Here is an 18,314-nt window from a genome sequence, read left to right on the forward strand (position 1 = left end):
AACCAATAATCAAGTTTATTTTTGTGTGTTTTCTTTTCTCATTGAGCATCTTAAAGCATCAAGGCAGCTGAATATAAATTTTAGCACCATAGTACACACTGCTCCTGCAGAAAAAGTGTTGTGTACATGTGTAGCTTCTTCTGGTATTCATCACATAAAAGATGGGCCTCAAAGTTCACCATAATGTCTTTTAGTTCTCAGATGGCATCAGTCTCTCAGCTGTTAAAATCCACTATACATAGTACCAAACCCAACAAGTACATGTTGTAACTGCATTTACAAAGATTGTATTTCCCAATTTCTATAATCAAGGAACTAATTTATAATTAACCAATTAATTAATAAATCAATTAGTTTAATAATAGAAAGCAATAAGAATATATACACATATTTTCATTTGTCTATGAGTGGGATATTATTTAAAATCTTTGTTTGAGCTGGGTGAGGTGGCTCATGCCTGTAATTCTAGCTAGTCTGGAGGCTGAGATCTGAGGATCAAAGTTCAAAGCCAGCCCAGGAACAAAAGCTATTATTTTCAAGTAATCACTAGAAAATGGGAAGTGGGACTGTGGCTCTAGGGGTAGGGTGTATCCTTGAGCTGAAGTGTGCAGGGACAGTGCAACAGGCCCAGAGTTCAAGTCCCATGACCCTCCCTCCACCCCCCACACATACAAAAATCTTTGTTTGAAGCTGGGCATGGTGGCTCATGCCTTTAATCCTAGCTACTCAGGAGGCTGAGATCTAAGGATTGCAGTTCAAAGCCAGCCTGGGCACTAAAGTCCATGAGATCCTTATCTCCAATTAACCACCAGAAAACTGGAAGGGGTGCTGTGATTCAAGGGCTGAATCTGAGGAGCTCGGTGACAGCTCCCAGACCCAGAGCTCAAGCCCCATGACCGATCCTCCTGCCCAAAATTCTGTAAACAGGTTCTGACAATTTACCTATCCTATTACTTCTTTGTGAGGATTAAATATTGCTTATAAAATACTGTTTATAAAAGTCACTTAGTGATTTTTAGCCATTCTTACTACCAGACCAATATTTGCATTGAGAGATTAAACTTCATTCTTTTGTAAGAACCCAGCTTTAGATATAGTTTAAAAAAAATCTTAGACTCTCTGCTCAGTCCTTTCCCCAAATTAGATGATGTGGGTGCTTTAGACCCTAGCCCTGGTCCTGAAACTACAAGTACCACTAGCCTCCAGCAGCATCAGCAGAATGCTGTCTGTTCAGGTCTGATCACAATTATTAACCCCCTGGCTACATGTTATCTCTAATATCCAGCAATAACTGGACACCCCCTAATGGCTCCAACAGGTTATCTCATAAAATTGTTTAGGAAAATTCCTCATAAAAATTGCCCATAAACCTACTTAATAGAGAGGAATGAAGGAAACTGAGCCAAGCTACTGCATTATAACCTTTACACTCAGCTTGCATACTTTTCAGCTTGTCACCAAGAAATTCCAGAAATAATCAAAAACTGATCAGCCTGGAATGTGAACCTTGTTCTGCTTAATGATCGATAATGGCTACCGACACTGTATTGTTTTGCTTAATGATTTGTGACATACACCTGAATTGTAATTGCTACCACTATCCACTAATTTCTGTTTCTGTAACTTTGTTTTCTTGCTTTCTTGCACATAGACCACCTGTGCGTGATTTTTGCCTTTTTAAACCCTGCTCTACTAGAGGACGGTTCTGCCCTATGTCCTGAGACTTCCTTGGGAGTCCAGGACAGGACACAAACCAGCCAACAATAAAGTTTGTCATCTTCAACCATGCCATGCCTTCATGGAATACTCAACACCAAAATATTTCACTTTAGATAGGGAATAGAGTTAACTTGCAAGGATGGAGTTTAGACTACTAAATTAGTCTAAATAAAGAGCCGCCAAACCATAATAACAGTGTGTTGTTGGTGTCAAAATTCTCATTGAAACTTGCTAAAATAGTAGGCAAAGGAAATATGAGATATATGCCCTAGGCTAAAATATGTTCTGCTTAATTTAAGTGATTATCTTATCAATCCAGTGGACATAGCCACAAATTATATAAGGTGCAAAATGTATAAAAGAAAGAAAGAAAGAAAGGAAAGAAAGAAAGAAAGAAAGAAAGAAAGAAAGAAAGAAAGAAGAAAGAAAGTTAATGTGTTTTGCAACATGTTGCAGCTTTTCTAGCTGACTTTATATATCAAAACATGATGGTAACAAATGTGAACTTACAATACTTTGGGTATTTAATGAAAGATTCTTCAGGTTATATATACTAGATTACCTTAAAATTGTTTTTCTTTGTCATCCAATAATACTGTAATTGGAGAATATTTTCTATGTATTAATAGCATAATGGACCAATGCAAATGTAAAGAGTGGCTCAAATCAGTAGAAATTATTTTCTGCATTTTGTTTCTCTTCACTTAACATTAAAGTGACTTAATAGTTATCTCCCTTTAAATACCATCCTGATCCCTGGCAATTCAAAAGCCCCTCAAACTCAATAAGTTAAAAAAAGAGTCTCATTATCTAACACTTTATATCAAGTTATACCTATTCCTGTGTTCTTTGTCATTTCCTGTCATAGCAAATAGCACTGTCACCTACACTTATTCAATTTTGAAAGCTGGAAATTTAGTTATCTCTTCTGACTATTCCTTTCTTTTCTTCCTCAGTGCATCTTATCATTGAGCACTGTTCATTTTACTTCCTAATTCCTCTGTCTGTCTAGCTGTCTTTGTCCCCTACCATAAATTTAATCTAACTTCTCCCCTCCCCTCTCCTACCTACTATAATTGTCTCCTAATGGTCTAATGGCAGATCCCCGCTTTTCCCAATATGGTCTTTCCCACCCACGGACTACACTTCTACCATGGCCTGAACAGGCCTATTATCTTACCACCCTAGCCTTGAACTTAAAACTATACAAGACTTTTAATTACCTCCTCCTTGATGAAGAAGGAAAAGTCCAGACAAGACCTGGTGGCTCACACTTGTAATCATGGCTTATCATGAAGCTGAGATCTGAGATGTGAGGATCACAGTTTAAAGCCAGTTTGGGCAGAGAAGGACACAAGACTCTTATCTTCAATGGAGCAGGACAAAAAAAAGCAGAAGTGAAGCTATGGTGCAGGTGATAGTGCACTACCCATAAGCATAAACACCAAGTGTGTGATGCCCTGAGTTCTAGCTCCTATACTGGCAGAAAAACAGAAAAAGAAACACACACACACACACACACACACACACACACACACACACACACACATACACACACACAAAGGATTTGGGGGAAAGTCTTTTACAAAGTGATTTGGAAAGCTCTCTTCCTGCTTTCTGTATCTTGCATTACTCTTCCTCTCTCTGAACCAAACTGACTTTTGTGTGTTCCCCCACTCCCTGCTAAAATGAGGCAGCTCTGGTCTTCATAGGTCTCTCCATAGGCATTGCCTCCGCAGAAACATTCCTTAAGCCCCTGGTCTACATCAGCCATCCTGCTTTACATTTTCCTAATGCTAAGCAATTCTCTTTTGGGGCTCTGAATGAACTCCCACTTTTATTTTGACATTTGGGTTAATATCTTCCTTTCCTCGTAATCTCTAAGTTCCTGTAGAAAGGGAACCACATCCATTTTGGGTCACTCACTAGCTTCAGTCTAAACTCAGGTATTTGATCTCCTAATATTCAATAGTAACTATTTGAGGGATGAATGAAAACCGATGGCAGGAAGTTTCCTTCAGAACATTACAATGTTTCGCTTTATAGGAAAGAAAGAGGAGGCTGGGGAGGGGGAGGAGGAGGCAGTGTAATCGCATCATGTAAAATGCTGTTTGTTTGGTGACTCTAAGGTGGAGGTGGTTAACTCACAGTTATGAGGATATGGGATTTTGCAAGAAATAGATGGATGGCTTTTACCTTTAGTTTTAAGGAGTTCAGTTTCTCCTCCCTGAGGTGTTCCCTCAGCATGTCCCTGTGCAGTCGCTCCTGCTCTCGGGCGAACTCGCCCAGCGTGTACTGGCGAACGCTGTTGTGGCGGCTGGACATGCCCAGAGTGCTGCCCCCCTGGCTGGGCACACTTGTGAAGCCTTGCCTCCTGGTAAAGTAGTACACTGTGACACAACTGAAATGCACATTCTTCGTCCTCAGCCGCTTCTCCCTTTTGAGAATGGAGGAAGCTGAAAGAGAAAGAGCCGAATTCAGTGAAAAGATTTATTTTCCCAAGGCAACAAGGTACCTAGAAATAGCTTGTTGATACTACATGTAAGTTTAGCAACCTAAATCTGACAAAGTTCTCATTGATGAAAAAATAATATCCCTAAACAGTAGGACTTTAATCCCATTGTTAAGACAATTGAAAATGCAAAGCAATATTTCAGAACTTTTCCTTTTATCACTCATTTTAAAATTAATAACACTTGTATATATGTATGCACAAAGTAATGATGTATTATTGCATATATGTACACACTCACCCATACAAATATTCAGATTGTTAAATCAATTTAATCAACATGTCTATTACCTTAGGTTTCTTGTGGTTATGGTCAGAACCTAATTCTAGGAATTAGGAATTATAGGAATAGAAGAGAGAGAGAGAGACAGAGAGAGAGAGAGAGAGAGAGAGAGAGAGAGAGAGAGAGAGAGAGAGAGAGAGAGAGAGAGAGAGAGAGAGAGAGAGAGAAGAGAGAAGAGAGAAGAGAGAAGAGAGAAGAGAGAAGTGAGAAGAGAGACAAAGAGAACGAGCATCAAGGAGAGTTGGAGTACACACTAGGGTACAAAGAAAAGAGGCAATAATGATGATGAGCTTTTGGAGCTGGAAGATGCAGGAGGCATCATCTGGTTGGAGACCTTCATTTCATAGTGAAGCAATCCAGCTTTGGGAAGTTTGATTTCTTTTCATAAAATTGTGACAGAATTGAATCCAAAAGCTCTACTGGTGCCTATCATAGGATTCCTTTCCAGTGTGACAGAAAGGACACAAAGAGAAATTATGCTACTGTGGGGTACATTTTTATTGCCACCATCCCCTGACATATGTTGGAGCCCAAGCCTACAGTACTCTGAGATACAATCCTCTTAGAATATAGGCTCCATGGCTTCCCTCATTTGTAATAATTAGTACACACCTAGAATCCTAGCAGAGGACTGCAATAGCACAAAGCCTAGGTACATAAAGTCATACAGGATGAGGCTAAATGAAAGGATCTCCAGGATATGGAAACGAGACCTTTATCTTGTGTGGTTGTTGTTTTTAATGTATTGTTATTTCTCTTCTCTTTTATTGCCCTTTGGTTACGCTCATATTATTACTGTATCTGACTTTATTACTTAGTATATTGTATATACGTTCATTTTTTGTTTGAAATAGGAAAGAGAAGAGGGGGAAACAAGATGATTGGGAGGGGTGGGGGGAAATGTGGATAAAAACATGAGAAGGGGTATCAGTGTGTGAGAAGTAATGCACCTACCACCTGATGAATGTAAACGTAATCCCTATATACATTATCTCAACAATAAAGAAAAGAATACAGGGTCTTTACAAATGTTGTCATGTTAAAAAAGGTCACTAAGGTGAACACCAATCCAATATGACTGGTAGATTTAGGAAAAGATAAGAGTTGGATACAGATGTGGAAAGAGGGAAGATAAAATAGAAAGAGATACCAAATATGACACATGTGAAGACAGATACAGAGATTAAGAGTATATCTGGGACTACCAAAAACTAAAATATGCAAGAAAAAAACCCATTGTGCAGGGTTTAAAAATTTTTTTTAATATTTTTTGCCTGTCCTGGGGCTTGAACTCGGCTTGGGCACTGTACCTGGGCCTCTTTGTGCTCAAGGCTAGTGCTCTACTATTTGAGCCATAGTGCCACTTCTGTCCTTTTCTGAATAGTTTATTGGAAATAAGAGTCAGATAGATTTTCCTGCCCAAGCTGGCTTTGAACTCTGACCCTAGATCCCAGCCTCCTGAGTAGCTAGGATTACAGGTGTGAGCCAACTGGTGCCTGGCTTTTTGCAGGTTTTAAAAGGGAGCACAGCTACGTCTTTATTTGGAGGTACATGGAGGTGGCATGGGTAATTTCTTATCTCAGATAAGCTTTAACTGCTTTGTAGGGAGCTGAAGGCACAGTAAGGTGGAGACTTGATATCATAAGACTTCTGATAGACCACAACTTGCTGCTGGCTGGCTTCAAGAGAAATTTGTTTGTATAACTGGGTGGACAATAAACTTACAGAGACTACAATATCACTTAGGATGTACATATAAATATTTTTCCAGATGTTGCAAGTATCTTTGTCTCACTTTTCCACCATAGACATTTAAATATGGAGAAATTGCTGCCATCAATCTTATTTGGGGGATTTGGGGGTTTTTTGTTTGGTTGGTTGGTTTTTTTTTGCCGGTCCTAGGCTTGAGCTCAGGGCCTGAGCACTGTACTTGGACTTTCTCAAGGCTAGAGCTCTACCACTTGAGCCTCAGCACCACTTCTGGTTTTTTTCTATGTATGTGGTACCGAGGAATCGAACCCGGGTCTTCATGCATGCTAGGCAAGCACCTTAACCACATGGCCAAACTCCCGGCCCCATTATTTGGGGGATTTGTTTAGCCAGTAAATATAAATTGAGAACCAACCATGTGTCATACAGGTTCAAAATCTTTAGAATGCATTAGTGGAAAAATATTGAAACGTCATACTTCCTTGAGTAGAGTTCCCATTCCAGGAATGAGACACAGAAAGATCACACTCCAAGACAGAAGAGTAAAAGAATTATGAGGCCTGGAACATGGCCTAGTGGTAGAGTGCTTGACTTGCAAGCATGAAGCCCTGGGTTTCTGGGTTTGATTCCTAGGTGTCACATTCACAGAAAAAGCTGGAAGTGGTGCTGTGGCTCAGGTGATAGAGCACTAGCCTTGAGGAAAGCCCACGGACAGTGCTGACTTCAAGTCCCAAGACTGGCCAAAAAAAAAAAAAAGAATTATGACTAACTCAGCTTACCTAACTTTGCCTCTTTTCTACTATGGTACTTCTTCAGAAGAGATAACTAAAAAGGGAATGCTTTTCAAGGTATGTATAACTTACCCAAATATTCACTGAAGCATCACTATCCTACCGATGGCACTGTTTTCAACATTGATTTAAAAGCTTTGACCTTCATAACTGTTGTCTAAGTCATCACAAAACAAAGAATGTGTCAAAATATAAAAAGTCACCATAGAAAACAAAATTTCATCAATTTTCTACAAATCTGCTACCAGATCTGACAACTTCACCTGTCACCATTACTTAGCAGTTGAAGTAGAGTCTGGTGTTAACGTAATAATCTCTCCCTTTTCTTTGCTCCTTACATCATAAAAGTGATAAAAGTGATAAAATGTTATATTTCAAAGCCATAAATCTGCAGTCAGGGTTAACAGTATTGCTGTGCTCACTTAAAATAAGTATTACTATTTATGATAATTTTGTTATTTATTATTTAGTACATTAATGGTAGTCTAGACACGTTAACTTTACAATTATGTATTTAGGTATATGGCTTTAGTTTTTACATTGTAAGTCTTGTGTGTGTTTTTTTTATCCTTAAGCATGTACCTGCCACATTACCATTTCTTGAAAAGCCCAAATATCCTCTTTGCTCCGAAGTCAGAATGTAGAAATGATTTTCTGAGATGATTTTTTGACAATAGTGGTAGAGAGCCAAAGTTCTTCAGCTGTGTCCTCTGCAGACTAAAGTGTATTAGGAATTGAAGTTATAAAAACTCTACTAATTAGGATTTATAAACATGTGCTTATGGATTAATTAATTTGCCTATTACAAATTACATTGTAAAGACAATTATCCAAAGACTATGAATGAAAACCTTTCAACTACTCTAAGATCAGCTTAATGGACTTTATTTTATGTGTAGCTTTCTAGAATTTAGGAGCCACCCACAGGTTCTCTTCTGATGATTGAATCAGAGGAAGCCAGAATGAGCTATCTCCTGCCTCTAGGCCTCACTTTGACTAGCATCACAAATGAAGTCATAAAAGGAGTTCTCTCTTCAATCCCAGGATAAAGTGAATAAATTCACTCACCACATTTGCCTTAGGGAATCTAAAACCGCCATGGTTTACCTATGTGGTAGTACGTGCCTTTTGCAGAATTATTGTGAGGTCAACAGCAAGAAAAAGAAAGAGAATGTGGCTTGCTACTTCAAAAAATAGTCCATTTTCATATTCTGTACCAATTTTACGTATCTTCAGCTACTTTTCTTTCATCTAATGACTCCCCTGAAATGAAAGTTTCAAGTGGAATAGTATCACATTATATTCTTCTAAAGGCCCAGCTCTGGGGACACCATTATGACAGCCTATCAGGCCATATGAATGTCACTATAAAATAATTGCCTGTATCATACAGGCAAAATTGTCTTTGAAAATTGAATGAATACCAGCACTGACTGGTATTAGGGTTTTCCATCCTAAAAAAAGAAAAACTAACTTAAAAGTGAATGAAAATGAGCTGGACACTGGGGGCTCGTGCCTGTAATCCTAACTACTCAGAACTCTCAGATTGATTATGGTTCAATGCCAACCCAGGTAGGAAAGTCTGTGAGACTCTTATTTCAAGCTAACTAGCAAAAATCCAGAAGCAGAGCTGTGGCTTAAGTGGTAGAGCACTCACCTTGAGTGGAAAAACCTAAGGAGAGAGCCCAGGCACTGAATTCAGGCCCCACATATCGGCAGCCCTCCCCCACAAAGAATGGAGAAGAGAATTCACTAATTCTCCATAAGGTAAAAATACAGATAGATAAAATAAGCTCTATCATAAATTGCAATTGATGCAAAGGAAATTTATGTAAATGAGAAGATCATATATAAGAAATTCATTTTTAATGTATATAGATGTACAGAGAGGATACAATTACATAAGTCAGGCAATGAGTGAAGTGGATTAAACATAAAAATAAAAAATTAAGATGTAAATGCTTCTGCAACCACCAGTAAAGCAAGTACTCTAGTGAGACAGAGGTGCCACACATTCTAATCCAGTACAGTGGATGGTGGAGTATGAAAAATTAACTTAGGACCCTAAAAGTGTGGACATCTTATCTGTTAGAGGAAAATTTGAGATTGAATTAATTACCAAGCCGATTTTATACAAAAAACAAGAATTTTTATATAGAAATAGCAGATTAGGATATTATATCAAATTTCTCATAGTTAATGTTAAGATGAAGCTGGCCTTTACAAATGCTTTTTGTGAATTTCCTGTGAGCACACACCGATGTCTTCACTAAGACACTGTGAATTTGGGCTCTTCATCAGATGTCACCCACACAGGTGAAAAGGTAAAGCTAAGCGTAGTACACAAAAATCACAGGAGTAATTCCCTTAAAAGTACAGTCTAGGCCAGGAGTTTGGCCTAGTGGTAGAGTCCTTGCCTAGCATGTACCAAGACCCTGGTTTGACTCTTTGGTACCATAAAACAGAAAAAAGCTAGATATGGTACCGTGGCTCAAGTGGTAGAGCTCTAGTCTTGAGAAAGTCCAGGGACAGTGCTCAGGCCCTGAGTTCAGTCTCCAGGACTGGCCAAAAAAAAAAGTACAGTCTAGTTTGGTACCAAACTAGATCTTACCTTGTTCTGATTAGTCACCTTTATTTTTTGAATCATATATTAAAGTTTTTCTACTGTTCTTATTTTAGTCATCACTTTCACATTATTTTGTATTAGGGCAGTTCATCAGGGTAAGTGAAGAGAATTTCTCAAGACTAAGCCACTAAGCAATGGGTGAATGAAAGGAAATCATAGTCAAATTAGAATATTAGAATATTTTCTTCCCAGCCTTGAACAAAATTTCAATTAATCTAGCGATGTGATATGAACTCATCTATTACTTAAGGTTAAATAAAAAGCATATCACTGTATAGTCATTCTGAAGAGTATAGCATAGATATGGACAATCAGAGGCAGAAGAAGATCACCACAGTCATTGAGCATGATACAGATATTTATGCAATATTTTGGAATTGAGGCATTATCTTTCAAAAAGATAATCAGAACAGAAACGCTGAAACAAGGCAGTAGGAAAATATAAGAACCAATAAAAAGGAACACATCCCTTTTTCATTTACTGTCCTTATTATCATTTAAACGTAAAAGTTAGGAAAAGGTAGTCCCCCCCCACTTCAATGATGGTCTTCATTTTAAGTCCAAGACAATATTTTTCTGATATATTGGATTCCCTCTATTATTTTAGCTTTCTGTGCTTTTTAAAGTATTTCTGCACCACTTCTTTCAGCCTCTAAATGCCATTCTTCACTGTCCCAAACCAATCTACTCATGTATGGACTAGAAAATTAGCAAGCAGAATTAGATCATATAAATGAATCCTCCCATAGCAAAACAACAATAACAACACACACACACACACACGAAGCAGTTGTCATTAATGGAGGAACAGATTTATAAACTATACACAGAACTAACTAATTTAGCCATTTGGCCATTAGGTTTTCTTTTCGATTTTAATACTAAGGTGGAAATACTCAACATTGTTTATCTTTAAGATTAATAAGATATTTTCACTTATAAATAAAACAATTCAAGATGAGGCCCTTTGGTTTAAATCACTAGTTTAAGAAAAAAATTCCTCCATGTACGACTTTACAAACTAATAAGCATTATATGAATATATGCATAGATGTTACATATTCATGTAAACATAACAAAATTGCAAAACCAGAAATAATATAAGAAGCAGACTACTGTGACTGGATGACTATGCTTTGTTGTTTTAGATTATGAGCATGCATGTCACATTTGTTTAGGCTGTCAGCTCTACCCATCCACAGAAGCTAGTAAAAGATACACAGAGAGGAAATGAGTCTCTCCTGTCTCTCCTGACAGGCACAGGATCTGTTCAAGGCTCTGCAGGTTGAATTTGTCTTTAGAGGAGGTCAACTAAGCAATCATTTACTTTGTATGCTCAGTTTGAAAAAAATTACTGTTCAAGATTTAAAAATAAATTCTGAAAGCTTCATATAAAAATCAAATGAAGCCTTTGACTTTTAGCTTTGATGCCATAAATAATTAAAATGATTAGCTTACAAGATGTGATCACACTTTCAGAACTCGCAGTTTTTTCATCCATACATTTCCATTTATGAATAAACCACTTCCTGTCCTCCTAATCCTTCTGAGTGATCTTAAAAGTGAGTGGGAGTGCTTTTTCCTCAAGCTTGTTAGAACAAAAGCAGCAAATATTAAAGTTATAAGCTTGAGTCTAAGAGAACAAAGATTATTTTTTTTTAAAAAGGAAGGCTGTTCTTTCTATCTAGTTAAGTAACCTAGCACTGACTCTCTCTTTGCATAGATTTGACATTATCCTAAAAACATGATGCAACTGCAGAATGCCCTGGTGTTAAATTTGTAAACTACAACAAGCTCAGATTAAACTGGTGTTTAAAATTGTACCACTAACCCTTCTACTGACTTTCACTCTAATGTAGACATATGATTTTCCTTTTGCATCAATCTACCCATGAGATTTACAGTCCTAACCATCACAAATGGTGCCATTCTATATTTGACTTAGTCTTTCCAGTTCAGTTTTGTCTTATGTAATAAATCAGTTGAATATGGTTGAGACATTAACATCCCCAAGCAAAATATTTGAAGGACAGTATGAGATTAATGTCTTTGCCCCATTTAGGTATAGTGTTCTGCTCATCAATGCCTGGACCTGAAAATCAGTTGGGAAAATCTTCCCTCTGTTCCATATACCTAAGCAGCCATTTATTTCAATGGTTAAATAACCATTGCTATTCATGAGAGTCATCTTACAGTATTTTTATCTAAGTTCTTTTTACTCATTTCACATTATTTCATTACATGACATTAAAAATGTCCAAAAATATCCTTGAAGTTTCCTAGAACTGTTAACTCATGGAACATACATATATTACTTCTCAAAAGAGAAGGAAAATACATTTACTTTACTGTCTTTTTGATGCATGTATTCTGAGAAAACCTTTTTCTATCCAGGTATCTGGAAAAAAATAATAAAATGTCAAACAATATAATGAATAAAATCTGAATTCTAATACTTGTTATGGTCCATTCTACATAGCATACAATCAAAAGTCAGTAGTATTTCCCAGTTAGCATTTTCGGAATTTGGCTCATGTACCTCACAGGAATATTATATGAACTAATAACCATTGTAACCAGTCTTTTGAATAGCAAATGGAAAGTATTACACATTCAAAGTATTATCTTGTCATTGTCCCTTTATTATCCATGAAAACTAAGTCTGGTCTACCTTCTAGCTTTTTCTTTACATCTATGCAATTAGCACTAACACTTCATGCTTAAGGAACTAAAGTAATAGCTATTTCCAAAATATATAAACCTATAACTCTAGCTTTATTAAAATTCCAATGTGCATAACATCTTAAGACATATCATTTCTTACTGGGTTACTTCACATAAATAATTGCAGTGCTGGCTGCAGTCCAAGATGTAAGTGCTTTCCTGTGCTGTTTCAGCAATTCTCCTGATGTCAAAGACACATTAAAATAAATGGGAACCATATGGCTCCCCAGCAGAATACCCACATTCTTACAGCCAAGAGGGCAATGCAATTCATTACCACCACTGGAGAAATATTTGGGGGACACGGAATATCTCAGTGTAAAATAAAGCTGCATGAGACTTGCTCACACAATGACAGAAGGAGACATTTGCTGTTCTTCAGCTCCACTAACCTGTTTTACTGCCTTTTACATTTCCCCAATACCACCATAAGCCTCTCCTGGTAGAAGGATTAAATAGCGTTTTCCACCTGCTCAATGACTTCCCAAACACTATTTCATCTGGTCCAACAATATAGCCCTGTCAAGCCTAATATATCATCATAATCTAGGTCAGAACATCACTAAAGCCAAACAAAACAGATCAGCAAAAGCAAGAAAAACCTGGTGAGATCTGCTGGGGATTACACTGGAGAGGAACACCATGCCCTTGACTTTCAACTTTACCAGGAAGAACGAGATCTTGAAACATGAATTTAAAAACAAATTATATATATATATAATATTTTACTACATTTGTTTCAAATAAGAAATTTAAAACTACTAAGAACATTTTAAAAAGGGAATCAATCAGTGCTACTTAGTGGCTCCATGTGCCAGAAATTCTAAATTTATGAGCTATGCAAAGCTGTAGAGTTAAAGTAGAGCAAGGAGGGGCAGCTGGGAGACCAGCTGGGGTTATTGGGGTACCTTCTGCTTCCTGGCTGCCAATGAGTAATCTGGGAGGGAAGGGCCATAAAGACTTAAAAACACAGACAAATCTTTAGCAGTGATTTGTCTATAAATGCATATTTAATTTTAGCATATGCCTCACTCTTTCATAATCCACCATTATCTGAATGTCTGTATCTGTGCAGAATTTATATGTTGACATCCTAACATCTAAGGTGATAGCGTTAGTTACGTATCAGTAAGTGCCTTTATAAACGAGACCCCAGAGAGAACCTGAGCCCTATCCACAGGAGGACACAGTGAGAAAGTGATGCCTGTTATGGACTCAGGCCTCAGCAGACCCACATCTGCTGCTGCCAGAGCATGGACTTGCTACCTGCCTGAGCCATGTGAAATGATTTCCAGCTGTTTTAAAAGCTATCATTTATGGCATTTTTGCCCTAAACAAAATATTAGCTCTAGCACACTTCAAACGATGACAGAAGGAGATGTGTAAACACAATGCTGAACACAGAACTACCACTTCATGAGACCGATCTCTCATGTCACCGCTAGGAGGCCTTCTGTACATTCTGCACATTCTGTCTTTCTACACATTTCAGAAACACCCCTGCCCTCCACAGTACAAATGTGTGTGAGCCGCTCTGGCTACTCAGTAACCACGTGGGGGAAAGCAGTGTCTTGCTCACAAAGGAATCCTCTGAGTGAAGCATGTTTGCCAGGGTTCCAGGAAGCTCTCAGTGGCATTTCAGGAAATTAAGTAAATGAATGGTTTACTGAACAGTGAGCTAAATAAGGAAACATTTAGAGATAGGGGTAAAAATGGTAGAGCACTTCTTGAGGTTCCTGGATTCATCCCCAGCACTACCAAAGAAATCCCAAAACAATAGCCACCACCTGAAAACAAAAACAATCCACAATCATTTAAATCTCCTGCGGGTATTTCCATTCATTTTAGGGAGGAGGATATTCAATGATTTTTATCAGAATTCCTCATCATCAATGTGTCTTTCTTCATTAATTTCTAGCCACTTCATGTATTTTGCTCCAGTATGTTTCAAAGACAAAAAGCATGTAGTGAAGAGAGGACACCCTGCCCTCATGGCTGGAGGGCATAGAGAGATTTTATACGAGAAACCATTTGAAACAAGCTATATTTTACACCTCAGAAGATCTAACATAACAAAAATAACTGTAGCACCAACAGTCCATCAATAATGAGCTGTAGGTCATGTTGGAAAAGTAAGGAATGGGAAGAGAAGAGTTACCTGAATATCATAAAATGATTTTGAAAGAGCAATCCTGCTGATAATGTATCACTAATTGGTATTGACCTCCAGCAGAACATGACTGAAGTTCCTGCCTTTAGCAGTCCATTAGTGATGGATTTACAAAATGACTTTGCCTTTAGTATTCAAATTGTCATCTGTGCCTTAGAACAGAAGCTGTCACATAAAAAATAATACAGCTTAAGATTTATTTGTTTCTTCCAAAATTTATCATATACAGGCACGTCCTAAGAAAGAATTTTTTGTTTTGTTTTACTAGTAGTGAAGATGAGGCATAAGAATAAGCCCCCATGAGTGAGATCTTGAGATAAGGAGTAGAAACAAGCAAGGAGAGTTTCCTGTTTTGAAAACATGAAAGAATGACGACAATGTTCTTAGGAATAGTAGTTGGACAAGTTAGACGGGAACAGTGGTTTTTCACGTATGGAACTGATCTAGCCTTAAACAAAAATTACTTTTAGCCAGGTGCCAGAGCCACAATCCTACCTACTAAGGAGACTGAATGGTGAGGATAATGATTAGAAGACTGCACTGGCAGGAAATTCCATGGGTCTCATATCCAATTAACCACCAAAAAGCTAGAAGTGGGACTGTGGCTCAAGTAGTAGTGTCCCTGAACTAAAAAGCTCAGAGACAGTGTCCAGGCCCTTTGTTAAAGCCCCAACACACACACACACACACACACACACACACACACACACACACACACACACACACACACACACAAATTCCTTCATTAATATTTCATGGATGGGCTCAAAAGATAGGAAAGTCCTGAATGGAAATCATAGTATTTTTCTACTACCAGCACAGCAAGCAGCACAAGCACCATCTTTCTGTTGCCCATATTCCTCAAGTCCTGTGGGGATGATGTGGATAGACTAAAATACACCGAGCTTGCTACCTACTGGTATAAGAAGCTTTTTTTTTCCTCAAATGAAGACATAGCACCATTTACAAGCTAAGAAATGACTGAAAAGAATTTAGGACAATGCATTCTTGGTATTGTCAGAAAAATGGAAGTGTAAACATCTCATAGAGATGTGTGTCTCAACAGTATTTCTTTTTTTCTTCAAATATTTTTTATTGTAATTGATAGAGGGATTACATTATATTCACCAGATAGGTGCATTACTTCACAAATATTCATACCCTTTCTCATGTCTTGGACCTCATTTCCCTCCCCCCACTGCCACCCCTCATCTTGTTTTCCCCCTTCCCTATCCAATTTCAAATAACCAATTACATATATATACGATATATCAAATAACAAGGTAAAATACTGTAACCATATGAGATAAGCAAGGGACAGCAAAACAGATGAGAGATAACATAGTATATTAAGGACAACAATAACTCATTATATAGCTTTTGTTTCTATATCCTGGAAGTCCATTCATTTAGAATCGTACTGTATGGCCTTATTTATCTAGGCTTTGCTCTATTGTAAATCTCTGCTAGGAGAGCCCAAGGTTTCTACTGATTATGACAAATGAGGGAAACCATTGAGCCTATGTTCCTTTGGGTCTGGCTTACTTCACTTAATATGATTTTTTCTGTCTTTTAATTTCCTTACAAATGGGGCGATGTCATTCTTTCTGACAGCAGCATAGAATTCCATTGTGTACAAATACCACATCTTGTTGATCCGCTCATCAACTGAGGGACATCTAGGTTGGTTCCATATCTTTGCTATGGTAAATAGTGCTGCAGTGAACATTGTTGTGCTGGTGGATTTAGTCTGTCTTTGTTTCTGGATGATTGGGTAAATGCCAAGCAGTGGAATTGCTGGGTCATAGGGGAGTTCTATGTTTAGCCTTTTGAGGCACTGCCACACTGCTTTCCATAGTGGTTGAATGAGTTTGCACTCCCACCAACAGTGTAGTAGTGATCCCTCCTGGCACATCCCCTCCAGCAACTGTTGTTATTAGATTTCTTGAACATGGCCATTCTAACTGGAGTAAGGTGGAATCTTAGAGTTGTTTTGATTTGCATTTCTTTTATGGCAGAGATGTTGAGCATTTCTTCATGTGTCTATAGGCCATTTTTGTTTCTTCTTCAGAGAAGACTCTCTTTAAGTCTTTGGCCCACCTTTTAATGGGATGGTTGTTTCTTTGGAGATTAGTTTTGGAGTGATTCAATTTTTTGAGCTGTTGATATATTTTAGATATGAGGCCTTTGTCTGTTGTATGGTTGGTGAAGATCTTCTCCCACTCTGTAGGCTTTCTGGTTAATTTGCTAGCTATGTCCTTTGCCATACAGAAGCTCTGCAGTTTAATGCAGTCCCACTTATCCAGCCTTTCTCTGATTTGTTGTGTTTCTGGGTCCTTATTAAGAAAGTTTCGACCTGTGCCAAGGAGGCCTAGTGTATCTCCTATTCCTTCTTGTAAAGTTTTCAGTGTATCTGCTTTTACCTCGAGGTCTTTGATCCATTTGGAATTCATCCTAGTACAGGGTGACAAAGAAGGATCCTACTTTAGTTTTCTTCAGGTGCTTAACCAGTTTTGCCAGCACCACTTGTTGAAGAAGCTGTTTTTATTCCGTTCTATTTTTTTGGCTCCCTTGTCAAAGATTAGGTGGCCATAGGTCTGTGGGTTAATATCTGGGTCCTCAGTTCTATTCCATTGGTCTTTAGGCCTGTTCTTGTGCTGGTACCAAGCTGTTTTGGTCACTATAGCTCTGTAACAGAGTCTAAAGTTTGGTATTGAAATTCCTCCTGCGCTATACAATCTGCTAAGAATTGTTTTCGCTCTACGGGGTCTTTTATGATTCCATATGAAATTTTGGATTGCCTCTTCTATTTGTTTAAAGAATGACATTGATAGGATATTGATGGGTATTGCATTGAATTTATAGATAGCTCTTGGCAAGACTGCTATTTTTCACGATGTTAATTCTTCCAATCCAGGAGCATGGGAGGTTTTTCATTTCCTCAGTTCTGTTTTAATTTCCTTTTTCAGGGTTTTAAAGTTTTCATCAAAAAGGTCCTTTACATTCTTAGTTAAGTTAATTCCTAGGTATTTTATTTTCTTTGAGGCTATTGCAAAAGGGGTTGCTTTCCTGATTGTTGCCTCATGCCTCTCATTGTTGGCATATAGGAAGGCAGTTGATTTTGAGGGTTAATTTTATAACCTGCTACCTTGCCAAAGTTTTGAATCAGCTCAAGCAGCTTGGGAGTGGAATCTATAGGATTCTTTAAATACAAAATTATGTCATCTGCAAAGAGGGAAAGTTTCACTTCCTCTTTCCCTATTTGGATCCCCTTTATGCTTGCTTCTTGCCTTATTACTGTGGCTAGGAATTCTAATACTATGTTAAAAAAGAGTGGATGATTTTAGAGGAAATGACTTTAGCTTTTCCCCATTAAATATAATGCTAGCTGTGGGTTTGTCATATACAGCCTTTATTATACTGAGGAATGTTCCATGGATTCCCAGTTTCTCCAGAACTTTTGGCATAAAGGGATGCTGGATCTTGTCAAATGCCTTTTTTGCATCTGTTGAGACAATTGTGATTTTTGTCCTTGCTCCTGTTTATGTGTTGAATTATATTAATTGACTTATGTATGTTGAACCAGCTTCATTTCTTTTTAATTCAGTGATCCCAAATAGTAGTTTCTGACATAGATACTCACTAGCAGTTTGCTGAGTAAGTGGAACTTATGTGTTAAATTTCTATTATTAAATTCATACTGTAAATCTAGCAATACTGTTGATAAAAATAGTTTAAAATACCCATGGAAAAATAGAATCACTCTCTGTAACTCTTTT

At 37.7% G+C, this 18,314-nt stretch overlaps 1 protein-coding gene across 1 annotated transcript in view; it reads right to left on the reverse strand.

The window, feature by feature from the left end:
* Csrnp3 (cysteine and serine rich nuclear protein 3) overlaps nucleotides 1-18,314 on the reverse strand; it is a 100,108-nt gene that overhangs the window by 22,456 nt on the left and 59,338 nt on the right. The window contains exon 3 of the mRNA XM_090342718.1: nucleotides 3,916-4,175. Within this exon, the coding sequence (XP_090198844.1) occupies nucleotides 3,916-4,175 (260 nt within the window). The remainder of the gene's footprint in view (nucleotides 1-3,915; nucleotides 4,176-18,314) is intronic.

Source organism: Megascapheus bottae, chromosome 12 (assembly GCF_031878675.1).
Source record: "Megascapheus bottae isolate mThoBot1 chromosome 12, mThoBot2.hap1, whole genome shotgun sequence".
NCBI lineage: Eukaryota > Metazoa > Chordata > Mammalia > Rodentia > Geomyidae > Megascapheus > Megascapheus bottae.